At 47.9% G+C, this 15,000-nt stretch overlaps 4 protein-coding genes across 5 annotated transcripts in view; 2 read left to right on the forward strand and 2 right to left on the reverse strand.

The window, feature by feature from the left end:
- LOC121304610 (tubulin beta chain) overlaps positions 1-15,000 on the reverse strand; it is a 19,682-nt gene that overhangs the window by 2,895 nt on the left and 1,787 nt on the right. The gene's annotated exons all lie outside the window — the stretch shown is intronic.
- The window catches only part of LOC121304608 (E3 ubiquitin-protein ligase TRIM39-like), a 23,623-nt gene continuing 9,108 nt past the window's right edge, over positions 486-15,000 (forward strand). The window contains exon 1 of the mRNA XM_041235834.1: positions 486-2,607. Within this exon, the coding sequence (XP_041091768.1) occupies positions 873-2,567 (1,695 nt within the window). The 5' untranslated portion in view covers positions 486-872 and the 3' untranslated portion in view covers positions 2,568-2,607. The remainder of the gene's footprint in view (positions 2,608-15,000) is intronic.
- Positions 3,568-7,378, forward strand: LOC121304607 (E3 ubiquitin-protein ligase TRIM39-like). The gene is made up of 2 exons (XM_041235833.1): positions 3,568-4,265; positions 5,312-7,378. The coding sequence occupies exon 2, from the start codon at positions 5,321-5,323 to the stop codon at positions 7,187-7,189; it is 1,869 nt and encodes a 622-aa protein (XP_041091767.1). The 5' UTR covers positions 3,568-4,265; positions 5,312-5,320; the 3' UTR covers positions 7,190-7,378.
- LOC121304605 (rho GTPase-activating protein SYDE1) overlaps positions 7,626-15,000 on the reverse strand; it is a 17,808-nt gene continuing 10,433 nt past the window's right edge. For both annotated transcript variants that reach the window (XM_041235829.1, XM_041235830.1), the window contains 6 exons: positions 14,026-14,808; positions 13,698-13,921; positions 12,512-12,638; positions 11,900-12,081; positions 10,192-10,426; positions 7,626-10,096 (listed from right to left, as the gene is read on the reverse strand). In XM_041235829.1, the coding sequence (XP_041091763.1) occupies positions 9,660-10,096; positions 10,192-10,426; positions 11,900-12,081; positions 12,512-12,638; positions 13,698-13,921; positions 14,026-14,808 (1,988 nt within the window). In that variant the 3' untranslated portion in view covers positions 7,626-9,659. The remainder of the gene's footprint in view (positions 10,097-10,191; positions 10,427-11,899; positions 12,082-12,511; positions 12,639-13,697; positions 13,922-14,025; positions 14,809-15,000) is intronic.

Below are 15,000 nucleotides of genomic sequence, written 5' to 3' on the forward strand. Positions count from 1 at the left end.
GTCGACTCACTCTGCGTCTATCAGTATGTGCTGCGTGTTGACTGTGCTTGGCCTGGCTGTCTACCCTGGCACGCTGGAAGCTGGTTCTGCGTGTCGACTCACTCTGCTTCTCCTCTCAGGCCTGAGCCTGTGCAAGTTCCCCCTGCAGCCTGTCTGAGTCCTGGGTGTGGACTGTGTGGTTTCACAGAGAGCTCTGAGCTCCTGTTGCACAAGCCAGCTCTAGCATTGCATTTCTGTGCAGCATTGACCAGAGTGTTTTCAGCAGGTTGGTTAGTGTGTATATTTTTCTGTTCACGTCCCTGTGTTTTCACGCTTCGTGGACAGCTGTGGCCAAAAGTTTTGCATCACCTACAATTTTAAGCTTGAGACATCCTTTAAATTTCAATATAAATAACGTAATCGAACTACAAAATGATACCGGAAGCCATAATAGCAGGACAGCATTTCATGTTAGATTTCGAAATGTCACATTTTTCAATTTCTGTCAGTTTCTCATTAAGTATTTGGAAAACTACAAAGCGGCGTGCAATTCAATATGTTAACGTAACATTAGGGTTCACAGATGCCCACTTTAAAAACACTGCCCTTTCCATTCACATTAAAAAAAGGCAATGATCCTGTGCAGCTGGCAGTCCGAATTTGAACCACACAGTAGCTAAAATTCAATAGGGCTACATTGAGAAAGACTTCTGAGTGAAACATTTCCATGGAATGTCTCTTGCTGTATTTGTCAATATGAGAACGTGCAGGAGAAGATTGGCCAGCCTGTAAGGGGTGGTGTGTCTTTAAGCTTCGTGTGAAATATTTCAATATATTTTCTGGTTAATCCACTCGACTTCTGCTTTTCCTTCCTGTCGAAGAAACTGTGAAAGATGTCGGTTTCTGCAGCTTCTCTCTCAGCTGCAGCTTCTGCTTGTGCTGCTGCTGCTGATATAGAGGCTGAGTTAAACTGCTCCGTCTGCCTGAGTATCTACAGGGACCCCGTGGCTCTGCGCTGCGGGCACAACTTCTGCCGGGAGTGCCTGGACAACGTGTGGGAGAGCCAGGCGACTGGGAGGAGCTATTCCTGTCCAGACTGCCGGGCCAAGTACAATCAGAGACCGGAGCTACAGAGGAACCTGAAACTCGCCAACATCGTGGAGCGCTTTCAGGCCAGCAGAGCCTCTCCAAAACCCCTACGCCTCGATTCTCTCCCCAGCACAGGTGGCTCTCAAGAAGGGGGAGAGCCTACGAGGGAGGGTCACCCAGAAGAGAATGGAAGTCTGATGAAAGCGGTGGGGATCGGCTGCTTGAAGCACGGCAGACCGTGGGTTTCCTACTGTCGCCAGGACAATGCCTGCCTCTGTGAGATGTGTTTGACAAGCCACAAAGGCCACAGGATGCAAGCACTGGAGATGGCCGTGGCAGAGAGAAAGACCACCCTGGTGGAGGAGATAGGCAGGCTGGAACGGGCGAGGGAGGTCTTGGAGAGCACAGCTAACTGGCTGCGGAGAGCAAGGGCTGAGTTGAAGGCTGATAGGAGCCGGCTGAGGGAGCAGGTGTCTGGGCTGTTTGCAGAGATCCAGGTCCTGATTCGAGCGGAAGAACTGGGCATCCTGGAGTCCATTGAGGCAGAAGAACGCTTGCAGGACTCCAGTTTGGAGGCTCATATTGGAGAGACAGAGAGCAAGCGTGAAGCGACAGACAGTCTCCTTCAGGAAGCCCATGAGTTGAAGCTTGAGGACTCGTGTGAATTTCTGGAATCAATCCAGAAGACGCTGGACAAGCTATTGAGAGCAGACGTTCATGTCAAGCCGTGCAAAGTAAACAAGAGGCAGCTGGACAGGCAAGCAGTCAGTCAGGCGGGGAAGCAGGCGACCGGGTTTGTCAGGGCATTGGGTCAACAGATTTATGGGCAGCTCGCCATGTGCCAGGAACCTCTGGTCCAGATGGAGCTACCATCCAGACATTCTGCCAAAATGGATTCCTCTCCAAGGAACTCTATGGATGAGAGGGATCAGTTTGCCTGCTTGACTCTGGATGCCAACACAGTCCATTGTAACCTCTCCCTATCAGAGGATCTTCGTTGTGCTGAGTGGGTGGAGCAGCAATGCCCATACCCCGCCCATCCTGAACGGTTCAGGCTCCACCCACAAGTGTTGTGTGCCCAGGGGTTCACAACCGGGAGGCACTACTGGGAAGTAGAGGTGAGGGGTTCTAAGAAATGGGAGGTTGGCGCCACGTGTAAACGGCCAGGTCACGCATGGGTGGACTCCTGCATCTCTTGGGTGCTTCGCTGGGATGGGCGGCAGCTACAGGCATTCCAGGGAAGCTCCCGTTTCTCCAGCCCCTCGCTGAAAGCTCTGAGGGAGGCACCCAGGAGACTGAGGCTGAAGCTGGACTGCAAGAGAGGGACACTTTCCTTTCACACTGCAGGGGAGGGGAAGGCTCTCAATGGAACAGGCGACCGTCTGGCTGCTGCACAGGAATCTGGGACACTGCTGTATACATTTAATATGGAACTGAATGGACCTGTCTACCCTGGGTTTTACCTGGAGCGCTCCATGGTCAGACTGCTCCACACATAGAGGGACGTGGAACTGGCAGACCTACTCTTAAATGAAAAAGGTAAGCCTTTCACATTGAATCCACAATTATAGATAAAGAAGTAACGTTCCTCTTGAGAAACCATTATAATGACAACAAGGTTTGCATACACAATATAAATGATGCTGCATTTATAAAAGAGCCTTTTTAAAAATTACAGGAATACAAAATATGTTGCACAGACAACCATTCCCCAGTTGCATTTTTGACTTTTTGAAACTGAATTATCGCATCCCATGAAAATGTTGAAGATATCCAAAACTAATTCTGTCAAATCTTGTTAGATCTGTGATTTTAATAGCAGGTACCATTACATCTATCAACGCAAAAAAAAAAAAAAACATGTGGAAATAAAACCAATGAGGTGTCGTTCAAATAACTCAAGAACAGGGGTATTAAAAGGAGTTTAACACACTCAAGCAGCACTGATCGTAGCTAACTAAACACCACAAGACCAGGCTAGAGAAGTGATCATTTCCCCTAGTCTCAGGATATCCGCTACACTTGCACACCCTAGACTATTTCACCTCAGACTTGGGTCCTGGCTCTAAGAATATTAGCAGCTGAAAGAAAGCCGGTCGATAAGGAAAGCAGCTGCTTAATAACAGGAAAGAAGCTGTTGAAGGAGACGAATACACGTGACTCTCCAGATGACGACTGCAGTGCAGCTCTATCTAAAAAGAATGGCTTGCACAGAGAGTTCTTGGTTTAAAATACTGTAAGATGTGTTTCTGTTAAAAGCTGCGCATTTGAGACCTATATAATGAATGGAGGTGCACAAGCATTAAGAGTGATGAAGGGGTTTTATTGTGTCAGCTGCAATCACTTTAATACAGAGCGCAGTAACTGTGCAGTGCAATTCTACAGCAAAGTTCAAGCAGTGTTGTGCTACACGGCTGTTACTGCCTCTGTGAATTCAACATACTGTGCAAACCGCTTTCCTTTTCAATGTGGGGCAACACCATCCACACCTTGCTTGCCTCGGCTGGATCAATTCCTGACTGGGGAGGGGTGGAAGTCTTATTTGTCAGCATCTTATTTGTAAAGTCAATGTGACAAGGCTGCACATGTGTTGAATAAATACGCACCGCTGTGAAATCGCAAGCCACAGTCCCGCCTGCGCCGTGAAGCAGGTCTGCGGAACTCGATCTCATCGCGTTCCCGGAATCAAACTGGAGCGAATTCCATCTGCGGTCCACGAGCTACAATCCAATACAATTGCACGTCCAGTATGCAAGATATTCACAGGCTTCATGTTCAGAGAACATATTCGCTCCTGCAGCCTGAGACTTAAAACCCACCTCTCAGATCCCTCGCATCAGACAGTCATTGGGTAACTTGTCCCATCAGTGTGGAGAGATGGGGTTCTGCCAGCCAGCCATCCTAACTGGGGCTGAGAGACAGACAGACATACAGGACAGACACACACACACACAGGACAGACACAGACAGAGAGACACGCACACACAGAGTCTGATTTCAAATCGATTTCAAGACGTACCCAGAGGCAGATGGAGACGTGCCTTTTGTTTCCAGGCCAAAAAAAACGTTTTTGCGAAATCTTGTTATTAACAAAGACCACGATATCTCGATGAGATTGTGCGGGCAATAGGACCCAACGGTGAACTAGGATACAAGGAAGTAAGTTTAGTCCCACACCGTAGTCTGCACAAGAGGAGGTAAAGTATTGTTACATGAATTGAGATTTGGGTGAAATGTTTTAAAAAGTTGGTCAGAATTATCATATATATATATATATATATATATATATATATATATATATATATATATATATATATATATACACACACACACACACACACTAACAATTGACAAATCAAAAGTGAAACCAAAAAGTTATCATGAGTGATTGAAACAATTACGAACAAGTACTGCAATTTAGTGAATGTGAAATTATAGTACAGGTGCAGGAATATTAGGGTTACATGTTTATTATTATTATTATTATTATTTATTATTATTATTATTATTATTATTATTATTATTATTTTCAAATCGAAAGTAAAACTAAAACGTTCTGGCTGCAAGCGCAGCCAGTTTGTACCAGGTTTAATTGTATTATTAATGTTAAACATTTTAATAACTACAGTGGAACACAGTTAAGTGGTATAATTGTTTGATAAAGAGATTTCGGGCAGTAGAAATTTTCGACAGCTGTTAGTTTGTAGCGTCACTGTCAGAAACGCCTTACTCGTGACGTAATTCAAGGCTGTTTTAAACTGGCCCTTCATTTCTGTGTGCATTTACTGTGCTAAAGGGCACTGGAAGAGGATAATTCAGCTGCATTCTGTTTGTTCCCATAAATGCAAGATAGTGTCCAAAATAAAATTCACTCCATGGCGTCGATTTTCAAAAACATAAACTCAACGCTAGAGCTTTCAACATATATTGTATAATGACAGTTATCTTAAAAAAGGGGGTGTAGGTCTGGGACAGGGAGGCCCAGCCCAGCCCATGCCCCCGGAGAGTCCTGCAGGTTTCCTGGGTATCTTTACATCGTCAATGGCTAAAGACCTGGAGACTGTTAGTGTCCACCGATTAAAACTTGGAACGTAAACCAGAAGATGATGCGGCTCTCCAGGAGCAGGGCTGGCCGCTCCTGGGCTAGGAGATCTAGATGATGCTGACAGTACAGATCTTGATTTCTCAGCTGTGATGGGCTTGTCTGTTACTGACAAAGATTTACTTTCCCCCTCATTCTTAGCTACCTAAAATGTCTGAAGCGCTTTCAAAAACCGCTGCTGCTGTCGCCTCAGAGATGGAGGCTGAGTTAAACTGCTCCGTCTGCCTGAGTATCTACAGGGACCCCGTGGCTCTGCGCTGCGGGCACAACTTCTGCCGGGAGTGCCTGGACAAGGTGTGGGAGAGCCAGGCGACTGGGAGGAGCTATTCCTGTCCAGACTGCCGGGCAGAGTACAGCCAGAGACCGGAGCTACAGAGGAACCTGAAACTCGCCAACATCGTGGAGCGCTTTCAGGCCAGCCGGCAGAGCGGCGCGGCTGCTGATGTTGAGTGTGATCTGTGTCTCGACAGCCCTTTGCCAGCGGTTAAAACCTGCCAGAACTGCGAGGCGTCTCTGTGTGAGCGACACCTCAAGAAGCACGCTGAGAAGCCAGCGCAGAGAGACCACATCTTGGTGGAGCCGACAGTGTCGCTGGAGAGCAGCAAATGCAAGGAGCACGGCAAGATGATTGAGTATTACTGTAGTGAGGACGAGTCGTGCGTCTGTGTGACTTGCTACGTGGCTGGGTCACACAGAAACCACAACATCCGTCCTCTGAAGGAGGTCCATGAAGAGAAGAGGAGCATTCTGGGTAAAGAGATTGGGCGGCTGGAACTGGAGAAGAAAAAACTGGAGGATGCCATAAAGACGAGAGAGCAAGACAAGATGGCTTTGAAGAAGAACAGGGATGAGCTGAGGAAAGATTTCTCCCGTCTATTCCAAGAGGTCCGGTCCAAACTCCAGGCTCGGGAAAAGAAGATTCTGAAGGATATCCAGCTGGAAGAAGTCAAGGAGCTTTCTGGAATTTGTGAACAGCTCCAAGAGCTGGAAGTGAAGAAAGAGTTGACAGGGACGTTGGTCAAAGAGGCTGAAGAGGCGAGACTCCAGAAGGACCCCCTTGAGTTTCTGCAGGTCTTTCAATCTGTCTACGAGAGAGCCAAGCAAAACAACACTGAGGTGCCGAGGCGTGCGATGCAGGAGAAGAAACTGCCCAAGTCCTCTTATTGTAAAGTTCTACGAGATGTAGAGACCGCTCTTGAACAAGTGAATGAGTGGCTAATAGAAAACGCAGTGGACAATTCTGTCATGTTCACATTCAAAGAGTGTGACATTGACTTGCCACCTGTAGTTGAGCATGACATCTTCAGACCTGTTATAAGTGTTGTTCATGGAAGACAATCATTGCAAAAGGAAATAAATAACATGTTTGCAGAGTTTAACGCTGCACTTCCTCAGAGCAATGAGAGAGAGAACACAAAACAAGAAATCAAAATGCCACAGTTTCACGCTGCAGTTCATAAAGGCAATGAAAGAGAGAACACAAAACAAGAAATCGTAATGCCACAGTTTCACGCTGCATTTTCTAAAGGCAATGAAAGAGAGAACACATTACCAAAATTCAACATGCCACAGTTTCACGCTGCAGTTCATAAAGGCAATGAAAGAGAGAACACAAAACAGGAAATCGTAATGCCACAGTTTCACGCTGCATTTTCTAAAGGCAACGAAAGAGAGAACACATTACCAAAATTCAAAATGCCACAGTTTCACGCTGCAGTTCATAAAGGCAATGAAAGAGAGAACACAAAACAAGAAATCGTAATGCCACAGTTTCACGCTGCATTTTATAAAGGCAACGAAAGAAAGAACACATTACCAAAATTCAAAATGCCACAGTTTCACGCTGCAGTTCATAAAGGCAACGAAAGAGAGAACACAAAACAAGAAATCAAAATGCCAGAGTTTCACGGTGCATTTTCTAAAGGCAATGAAAGAGAGAACACAAAACAAGGAATCAAAATGCCAGAGTTTCACGCTGCAGTTCCTAACAGCAATGAGAGAGAGAACACAAAACAATAAATCAAAATGCCACAGTTTCACGCTGCAGTTCATAAAGGCAATGAAAGAGAGAACACAAAACAAGAAATCAAAATGCCACAGTTTCACGCTGCAGTTCTTAACAGCAATGAAAGAGAGAACACAAAACAAGAAATCAAAATGCCACAGTTTCACGCTGCAGTTCTTAACAGCAATGAAAGAGAGAACACATCACCAAAATGAAACAAAAACCTGTTCAAATTACTAAGATGTTTAGCGGACTCGGACTAGGAGGGCGGCATGTCTTTATTATTATAAAACTCAACCTGCTCCCCATTGTGAAAATAATCACTCACTGTAAATAAACATGCACCTGCCCGCTTACAAACGGGACTGACTCTGCACGCGTCCCTGGAGGAGAGTGGCGTCATCATTTGCAACAATGATAATATTAATAACCACTAATAATCAATAGTAATAATATCAATGTGATTTAATGATGTAATCATTTTTTGTTGATAATACTGTATGGCATGTTATGATATCCATGTACAAAAATACAAAACGATAAGTGCAATATAGCAAAATACTGTTCAAAAATATGTTTAAACAAATCCTTAATACTGAATGCTTAGAAAACAGCACTGTTCACAAACCCTGCGTCTCCTCTCTGAATGAAATGTCTTGCTAACACAGCACTAACATCCCAGCTGTTATATACTGGAGGTGCAATGAAAGAGGATTCCAAGTGATATTATTCCAGTGGTAAAGGACAAGGGGGAGGATGGGAATTCTGCCCTCTAGTGACACCTGTAATGGAACTCTCCCACAGACACGAGCGCACCTGTGCAATATCAAGGGTTTCAAGTCTTGCATTGGCACCAGCGATGTTATCACCAGTCGCTCTTTAAAGGCGATGCTAACCAAGGTGTTCAAATCCATCGCTCCCCTCTCATCAGCACCAACATGGGGAGTGGAGTGGGGTGAAACACATGCTGTACCCCACCCCCAGTCACTCACATCTGTCTCATTACTTATTGGGTTGGGGTGTATTTCAGAAGCAGCCTCCCTGCTACGATCCCCAGAGCATTATCTGGCTTGTCAGATCAAAGCTTATATGTAGGATTGTTCACCAGTTAAATACAAACTAGGAAACACAAATAATAATATAATACATGTAAAAAAAAAAAATTAACAAAAAGACGACAACAACAAAACAATTCTAAATATGTACCGTGCTCCGAAAACAGCGAAAAATTATTTTTTTTTTTTTAAAAGTGCATAGGCATTTGATCACTTTGTGCAGGAGTAAATGTGAACACATTTAGGGGTGTACGACAAATTCTCACCCAAATGAAAAACGTACAAGAATCAGCCGGCACCCTGGTGAAGGCACCGGCTCAAAACATCTGTCTGCTTCAGGATCGATTTGATCAGCCTGGACCGATAAGCCAGGGCTGGGTGCTTTAGAGCATTTTACAGCACCACGGAACCCGCCTGGATTGCTCCACTTATTTTGGGGGTTTTCCCCAGGATAGCCGTGGATCGGTGAGTGCTGTGGTCCAGGGTGATTCCACAGTGCTGTAAAATGTTCTAAAACCCACCTTGACGTTTCAGGTTACAGACTGATCAAATCAACCCCTATCTTCTTATAAGCAGGGCTGGAGGTTTTGTTTTTTTTAATTCCAATTTTAAAGCCATCATAATTGCTATGATCGTGCCACTGCTTTGAAGTCAGTTTGCAGTTTTGATCACTGGTGTGCTGGAATTGATTGAAAGGGAACGGGAAGTGGAACTGGGAGTTTTCTTGACTCCTTAGTGGACTAACGTTCTTTAAAGTTTTGAATCATCCAATCTTTTCTGCAGTGATCCAATCAGCCTTTTAAAAAAACAGCCTTTGATTTCTGTACTGGAACGCACTCTCGTGCATCAAGAACTGAACTTCGATACGGACAGAGCGTGATTCTCCGACAGGATCTCGTCAGCGTTTTATCAAAGGAAACCACAGAGACACGTCCTGCTTCTGAGAACAGGGTCCCGGTTCACAAAGCATCAAGTCATACATTATTCAAATTATTATTACATGTGTTTTGATATAGAACTCCCTTCCCTGTTCTGTACTGACCTCATGTGATCTAACCACCTGTTTCTCTTTAAATACCCCAAAAGTTAAAGCTTGTAGAATGAAGACAGAGAAAACAGAAACACCTGCCAAAACAGTGTCAACAGAGTATTGGCCCCGCAGTGATTAACTGTGACAGGTCTGTTGTGGACACGTGGCCCGTCTCTCGTTCCTTCAGACTGAAGCTGACTTCTGATAGGGATGAGAGGCTGTGATATATCACAGAACACAAATCAGTCATGTCAGGGCAAGGCGCTGCACACACAAGTGTGTGCTAAAGATACAGCATTACCTTTTTGGGTGTCCAAATTATAATGTTTTTATTTAAATGTCAGTCCTTGAAACTGAATGGCTGTTTTGAAGGAATGTGCTGGAATGTGAATGAGACTTTCAGAGGCAGATGTGAATTTGTTTGGTCAGTTCTCGTTCCAGATCGGAAATCAAGGTGTCGAAATCTTTCAGACTGAGTCTGGTGGTGAAAGGGGCATCCAGATCGATGGTTTTGGGGTCCAGGCTGAAGTCCCGGGGGTACAGATTCCCTTGCGGGCCCCATAGCCCCCTCTCCCCCTCCTCTTCCTCGCTGTCAGTGGCTGCCACTTCATCATAGTCTGCCTCCGGGGCTGGCAGGAAGTCTGGCCCACACACGCTCCAATCGCCTGCGTAGCGGTTACAGGGCGGGCTCTCCAGTCTGCCACGCCCCCGGCGCGACACCACAGAGTCCTTGGGTAGGTCCAGGTGGAGAACGGGGCGTGGCCGAGGCTGCAAAGAACTCTGGGATACAGGCTGCTCCGAGACTGGGGTGTCAGGATCTGGACCTTTGCTTGGGACTGTTGGGAGAGAGACAGAGGGAAGTGGACGTGTGAGGAAGTGCTAGCGAAGTTTTATCAATTAGAATACACTTGATCAATCAAGATCCTCTTACGTGGCCAGAGCTGCAGCAGGTAGTGCAGCGCCTCGATGTGCCTCTTGAAGTCCACGGCGCTGGCGATCTCTTCAGAGTGAGCGAAGCTGCGCCCGGCCCCCTGCCTCGAGGGGTCCGGACTCGGGGTGAGCAGCACCGGCCCGAAGCACACCGCCAGGTTCTGCGACGTCATCCGGTTGGTGCCGCTGAAGGAGGCGACCCGGCTCAGGTGGTTCAACAGCACCGTCAGAGTGGCCTTTTTAGAGGGGAGAGGAGGGGCGGCCTTGTTATTGAGATTGACCTGCTGTAACCAGCGCCGCTCCTGCCTCTACAAGCAGAGCTCCCTCATGCCTTCACGCACACACCCTGGCGTCAGTCAGCCCACTGTCTGTAACTTCTCTTACCCTGTATAAAGCTTGCTCTTTAGAATAGATACGCTTCAGTAAGAATGGGGTCGTTTCAAACACCCAGCTGGCACACAAACAGCAGATTAAACAAACAAGATAATGTGTCCCAAAAAGGAAACCGTTTCAGGGAATTGTAACATTTTGTACTCTGGGAGAGCAGCCAAAGTACCGGACTGAAATAGAGTCAGAGAGAGAGAGAGAGAGAGACAGAGCGAGAGAGAGCGAGAGAAAGCGAGAGAGGGAGAGAGGGAGGGAGACAGAGAGAGAGAGAGAGAGAGAGAGAGAGAGAGAGAGAGAGAGAGAGGGATAAAGAGAGAGACAGACAGAGCGAGAGAGAGCGAGAGAAAGTGAGAGAGCGAGAGAGGGAGGGAGAGAGAGAGAGAGAGAGAGAGGAGAGAGAAAGAGAGAGGGAGACAGAGAGCACAGTCGTTCTAACAGTTTTTACAAGATTAAAAATTCCAATGCATTCCAATAGGAGATTGACAACTTTCAAACCAAGCATACTGAAAGTACATGATAGACTGGTAATGGATACAATAAAATATGAAGTGTGCATGTGCATGTGCGTGTGCCTGTGCGTGTGTGTGTGTGTGTGTGCATGTGCGTGTGCCTGTGTGTGTGCATGTGCGTGTGCGTGTGCCTGTGCATGTGTGCCTGTGCCTGTGCGTGTGTGTGTGTGTGTGTGCGTGTGCGTGTGCGTGTGTGTGCGTGTGCGTGTGCCTGTGCGTGTGCATGTGCGTGTGCCTGTGCGTGTGCGTGTGCCTGTGCATGTGCCTGTGCCTGTGCCTGTGTGTGTGCATGTGCGTGTGCGTGTGCGTGTGCGTGCGTGTGCCTGTGCGTGCGTGTGTGTGTGCATGTGCGTGTGCATGTGCGAGGGGCTCAGCGGGTTCAACTGACCACTCGTCAGATAGACAAGCGTTCCAGCTCTCGTCAAGAACAGCAGCTGAAACTGAGCCTGCAAAGCATCACACATTAAACACAGACATTTTTACCAGAAGTATTTTTTTAATGACAAAGTACACTTGATTTGGCAATCGCAATCCTCTGCATATCTTCTCTTTTTGTATCAGTTTCAAATGTCATGTTGATTATTCTTCACTCGTAGTGTCCAAATACAGTGGCTTCCAAAACGAAAACCTTTTTCAAAGACATTTTAAAATCAAACGCAAGCTCGCTTCCACTCGAATGTTTAGTAAAATACCTTTTTTGTTTAAACCTTTACAGCTTGAACTGAAATTGGTTTCATCAGGGTCTCTACTCCTGGATAAATAAATATTGAAGAGGATTTCACATTAATCTATGTGCTTCTTCAAAACTCTCACCTTTTCCACTTCGGGGAGGCAGTCCAGCAGGCTGACTGTCTGTGCCGAGCGCTGCGGTTCCAGCTCTGGCCTGTTGGGGACGCCCCTGGGGGGTCTCTTTGACATGGCGTCCAGAACCACCTCATACAGAGTGTTGGTGATGAGAGGGGAGGGCAGTTCCCGGAGGTAATCCTTCAGAATACCTGCAGGGGGAGCCAGAGAGTGAACGTAAAGAGAGGGAGCGAGAGCGGTCTGCCAGTCAGGACTCTGCATGCCGTCTCTCCAAGGTGAGGAATTCCACACCTGTCTGCAGACAGGAAACTGCAAACACACTCCCAATACAAACACACACTCCACACGCTGCTGCAAGATCACTGAGCTGAAAAAAGCACGCTAAATAATTCCACTAAATCCCAACTCATGTGAATTAACACAGCATCATCCTAACAAATGCTGTCTTCTGGGGGGGCTGTGGAATTTTTGATTCCTGTATTTCTGGCATCGAAGTGTAGTGCCACATGCAAGGGCTATTACAGCAGGCGCTTCATGCAATGTGATGCTTCTATACAAGGAAGCCCAGATTTGTGAAAGCAGTCAGCTAGCTACACTCCCTCTGATTTTGCAGGGACTGACCCGTCACGACGTTGATGTCTGGGTAGAGCTCCTCAGAGAGGCTCACGGCTGTGCTGTCTTTCTCAAACGCGTCTCGGAGCTCCTTCTTCACAGCCGCAGAGCCACACAGTCGATAGAGACCCACCACCTGCAAGAAATGCACCAGCACCATTGGAACGAGCGCGGAGGCAATCTGCATAAGAAAATGCCATCGAGGCCGGTCCCTCGTTAGCACGCCATTCTCCCCTCACGTTTCTAATTTAGAAGCACAGAATCGAGTCTCTTTTTAATTCTTCCCAGTGTTTTAGATAATTCACCTTCTTTTTGTAGGCTGAAGAGATTTTACTATTTTAACCTGCCTTCATAGTTCTTGCCATTAAGCCCTGAGATAGTTGTCCTTCTCTGTACCAAGGCAGAGATACAAATGCCCCGCTGCGACCTGGAGCAACTAAACCACAGCTGTCAGGGCAACTAGGCTGTACTTCAAATTCAGCACAGAGAGAAGAGCAAGAGAGTGCAAATGGAAACTGAGTAGAGTTTAGAAGAGAAGGGAGGAAGCCTGTTTTACACAGAGAGAGAGATATGCATGGAATAGCCGACCAGGTGAAGCAGCAGGATCTAAAACACTGGGGAGCGTTTAAATAAAGACGAGAGTCTGTGCTTTTAAAGGAGTCCCCCTCCCCAGTAGAGGAGAATGGTGCTAACAAGGGACGAGCCTCGAGGGGCTGAAAGGCTTTTTCTCGTTCCCAAACTGTTCTTGTGTTCTAACATGAAAAAAGAATGTGTGAGACACAGAGCCCTCTCTGTACCTCCAGATTGTGCGAATCCTGACACGAAAGAATGTCTCATCCTGCTTCATTCGAAAGGGATCCTGCTAACCCCGCTTCACTTCTATCTTACTAAAATGTTCATTCTAACACTTCCATTCGCTGTTTGACTTTTCTTTACACGTGCAACGAAACGCTTTAAAGCTGAGGGAACACAAAGCCACTTTGTGGATTGGAACTTGGGTTCAGGAGACTGGGTTTCAGGTCTCTGCGCGGCACACCAGGGGAGACTTGGGGTTTGATACAGCTACCTCAGACATATCTCCTGGAACCAGGTTTCAAGCCGCTGTTCCTGAAAAAGTGGCTTGGTGTTCCCTCAAGCTTAAGTAAAGAAACATGCTTGTGTCCCCAGCTCCAGAGTGGATGATCTCTCTGCTCACCTTTAGTCCTCTTTTCTCAATCTCGGAGACGCTCTTCTGTATCAGCAGCGGCACTTTGACTGCAGAGGCTTCCTTGTCCACCAGGTGGCGCAGCTCCACCCCGAAGACCCTGGGCTCCCTGTCGCTGGGCCTGGGAGGGGCGTCCCACTGCTCCACCAGGGTCATCTTCACAAAGAGGAGCCCCCGCGGCTCCAGCTTCACTGCCAGCTGCTGAGCCCGAGACCCTGCAAGCACAGCGGCAAGCGCGTCAGCAACACTCCCTCCCAAAATCCTACCTGAGGCACCTCTCTGGGAAATCAAGACCGGCAGGTTCTTTCATCTCACTTACCCCTGAAGAGCGGTGGGATGGCGACTGCCCCCAGGCAGCAGACCCTGTTCCTGTTGGCGCCGGAGTCCCACGATGACACCACCAGCTTGAGAAGCCGGGCGTTCTCCAGCTCCAGGTTGAAGGTGTGGTTGAGGCTGAGGAAGCTGGCCCTGCAGGTGAGGCGGGCAGTGCGGGCCCTGGTGATCCCGTCCACCTGGATGGCACAGAACACCTCCTTGGAGTCGACGCGGGGAGACTTCACCTCCTCCAGCCCGGAGAGGTGGACGCTCAGCAGACCCGACAGCCTCTGAGCGCACCGGGGCTGGTCTGCCAGACTGTACGGGCGGAAGGCAGCAGGATCCAGCCTTTGCTCTCGCTGTGGTTCTCCTGCGCCGCCGTGCTTGGGCAGCAGTTCTGGGGAGTCCCCGTCGCTCAGGTAACCCCCTTTACTGGCGGATTTGCCTCGCTTGGAGGAGATCCTGCGTCTGCGAGGCCCGTCCCCCGTGGAGACGCTGGTATCCAGGTGGTATATGCTGATGACGTTGCCCGATTCCTTGCGCGCGTTTTGGGGAGAGGCGCCGTCGCCAGTCCCCTGCCTGGTCCGGGAGGAACGCAGGCTCAGTTTGCGGCGCAGCTCGGGGAGTTTGCGCATCTTCATGGAGAGGCTGCGGACAGTGCCGGGGGATCTGATGCGCTCCATCACCCCAGGCTTCTTCTGAGCGGCCGGGCTGTCGGAGGGAGGAGGTCCCCCTGGGGGCACTGCCGGGGCTGGGGCTGGGGCTGGGGCTGGGGCTGGGAGAATATCTGAGAGACAAGGAGAAACAGTGTTGAAACGTATCAGAAATCCCAGTGTCACAGACTAAATGTTCCCCTCTGAATATTAATTCCCTCTAGGAATATTTGTACCCCCTAGGAACCAATATTCGGGAATATTGGTTGCCCTTCAGAATATTTGTACCCCTTTATTTTTTTGTAACACAGTTGCATATAAGTCTA

Source organism: Polyodon spathula, chromosome 38 (genome assembly GCF_017654505.1).
Source record: "Polyodon spathula isolate WHYD16114869_AA chromosome 38, ASM1765450v1, whole genome shotgun sequence".
Taxonomy (NCBI): domain Eukaryota; kingdom Metazoa; phylum Chordata; class Actinopteri; order Acipenseriformes; family Polyodontidae; genus Polyodon; species Polyodon spathula.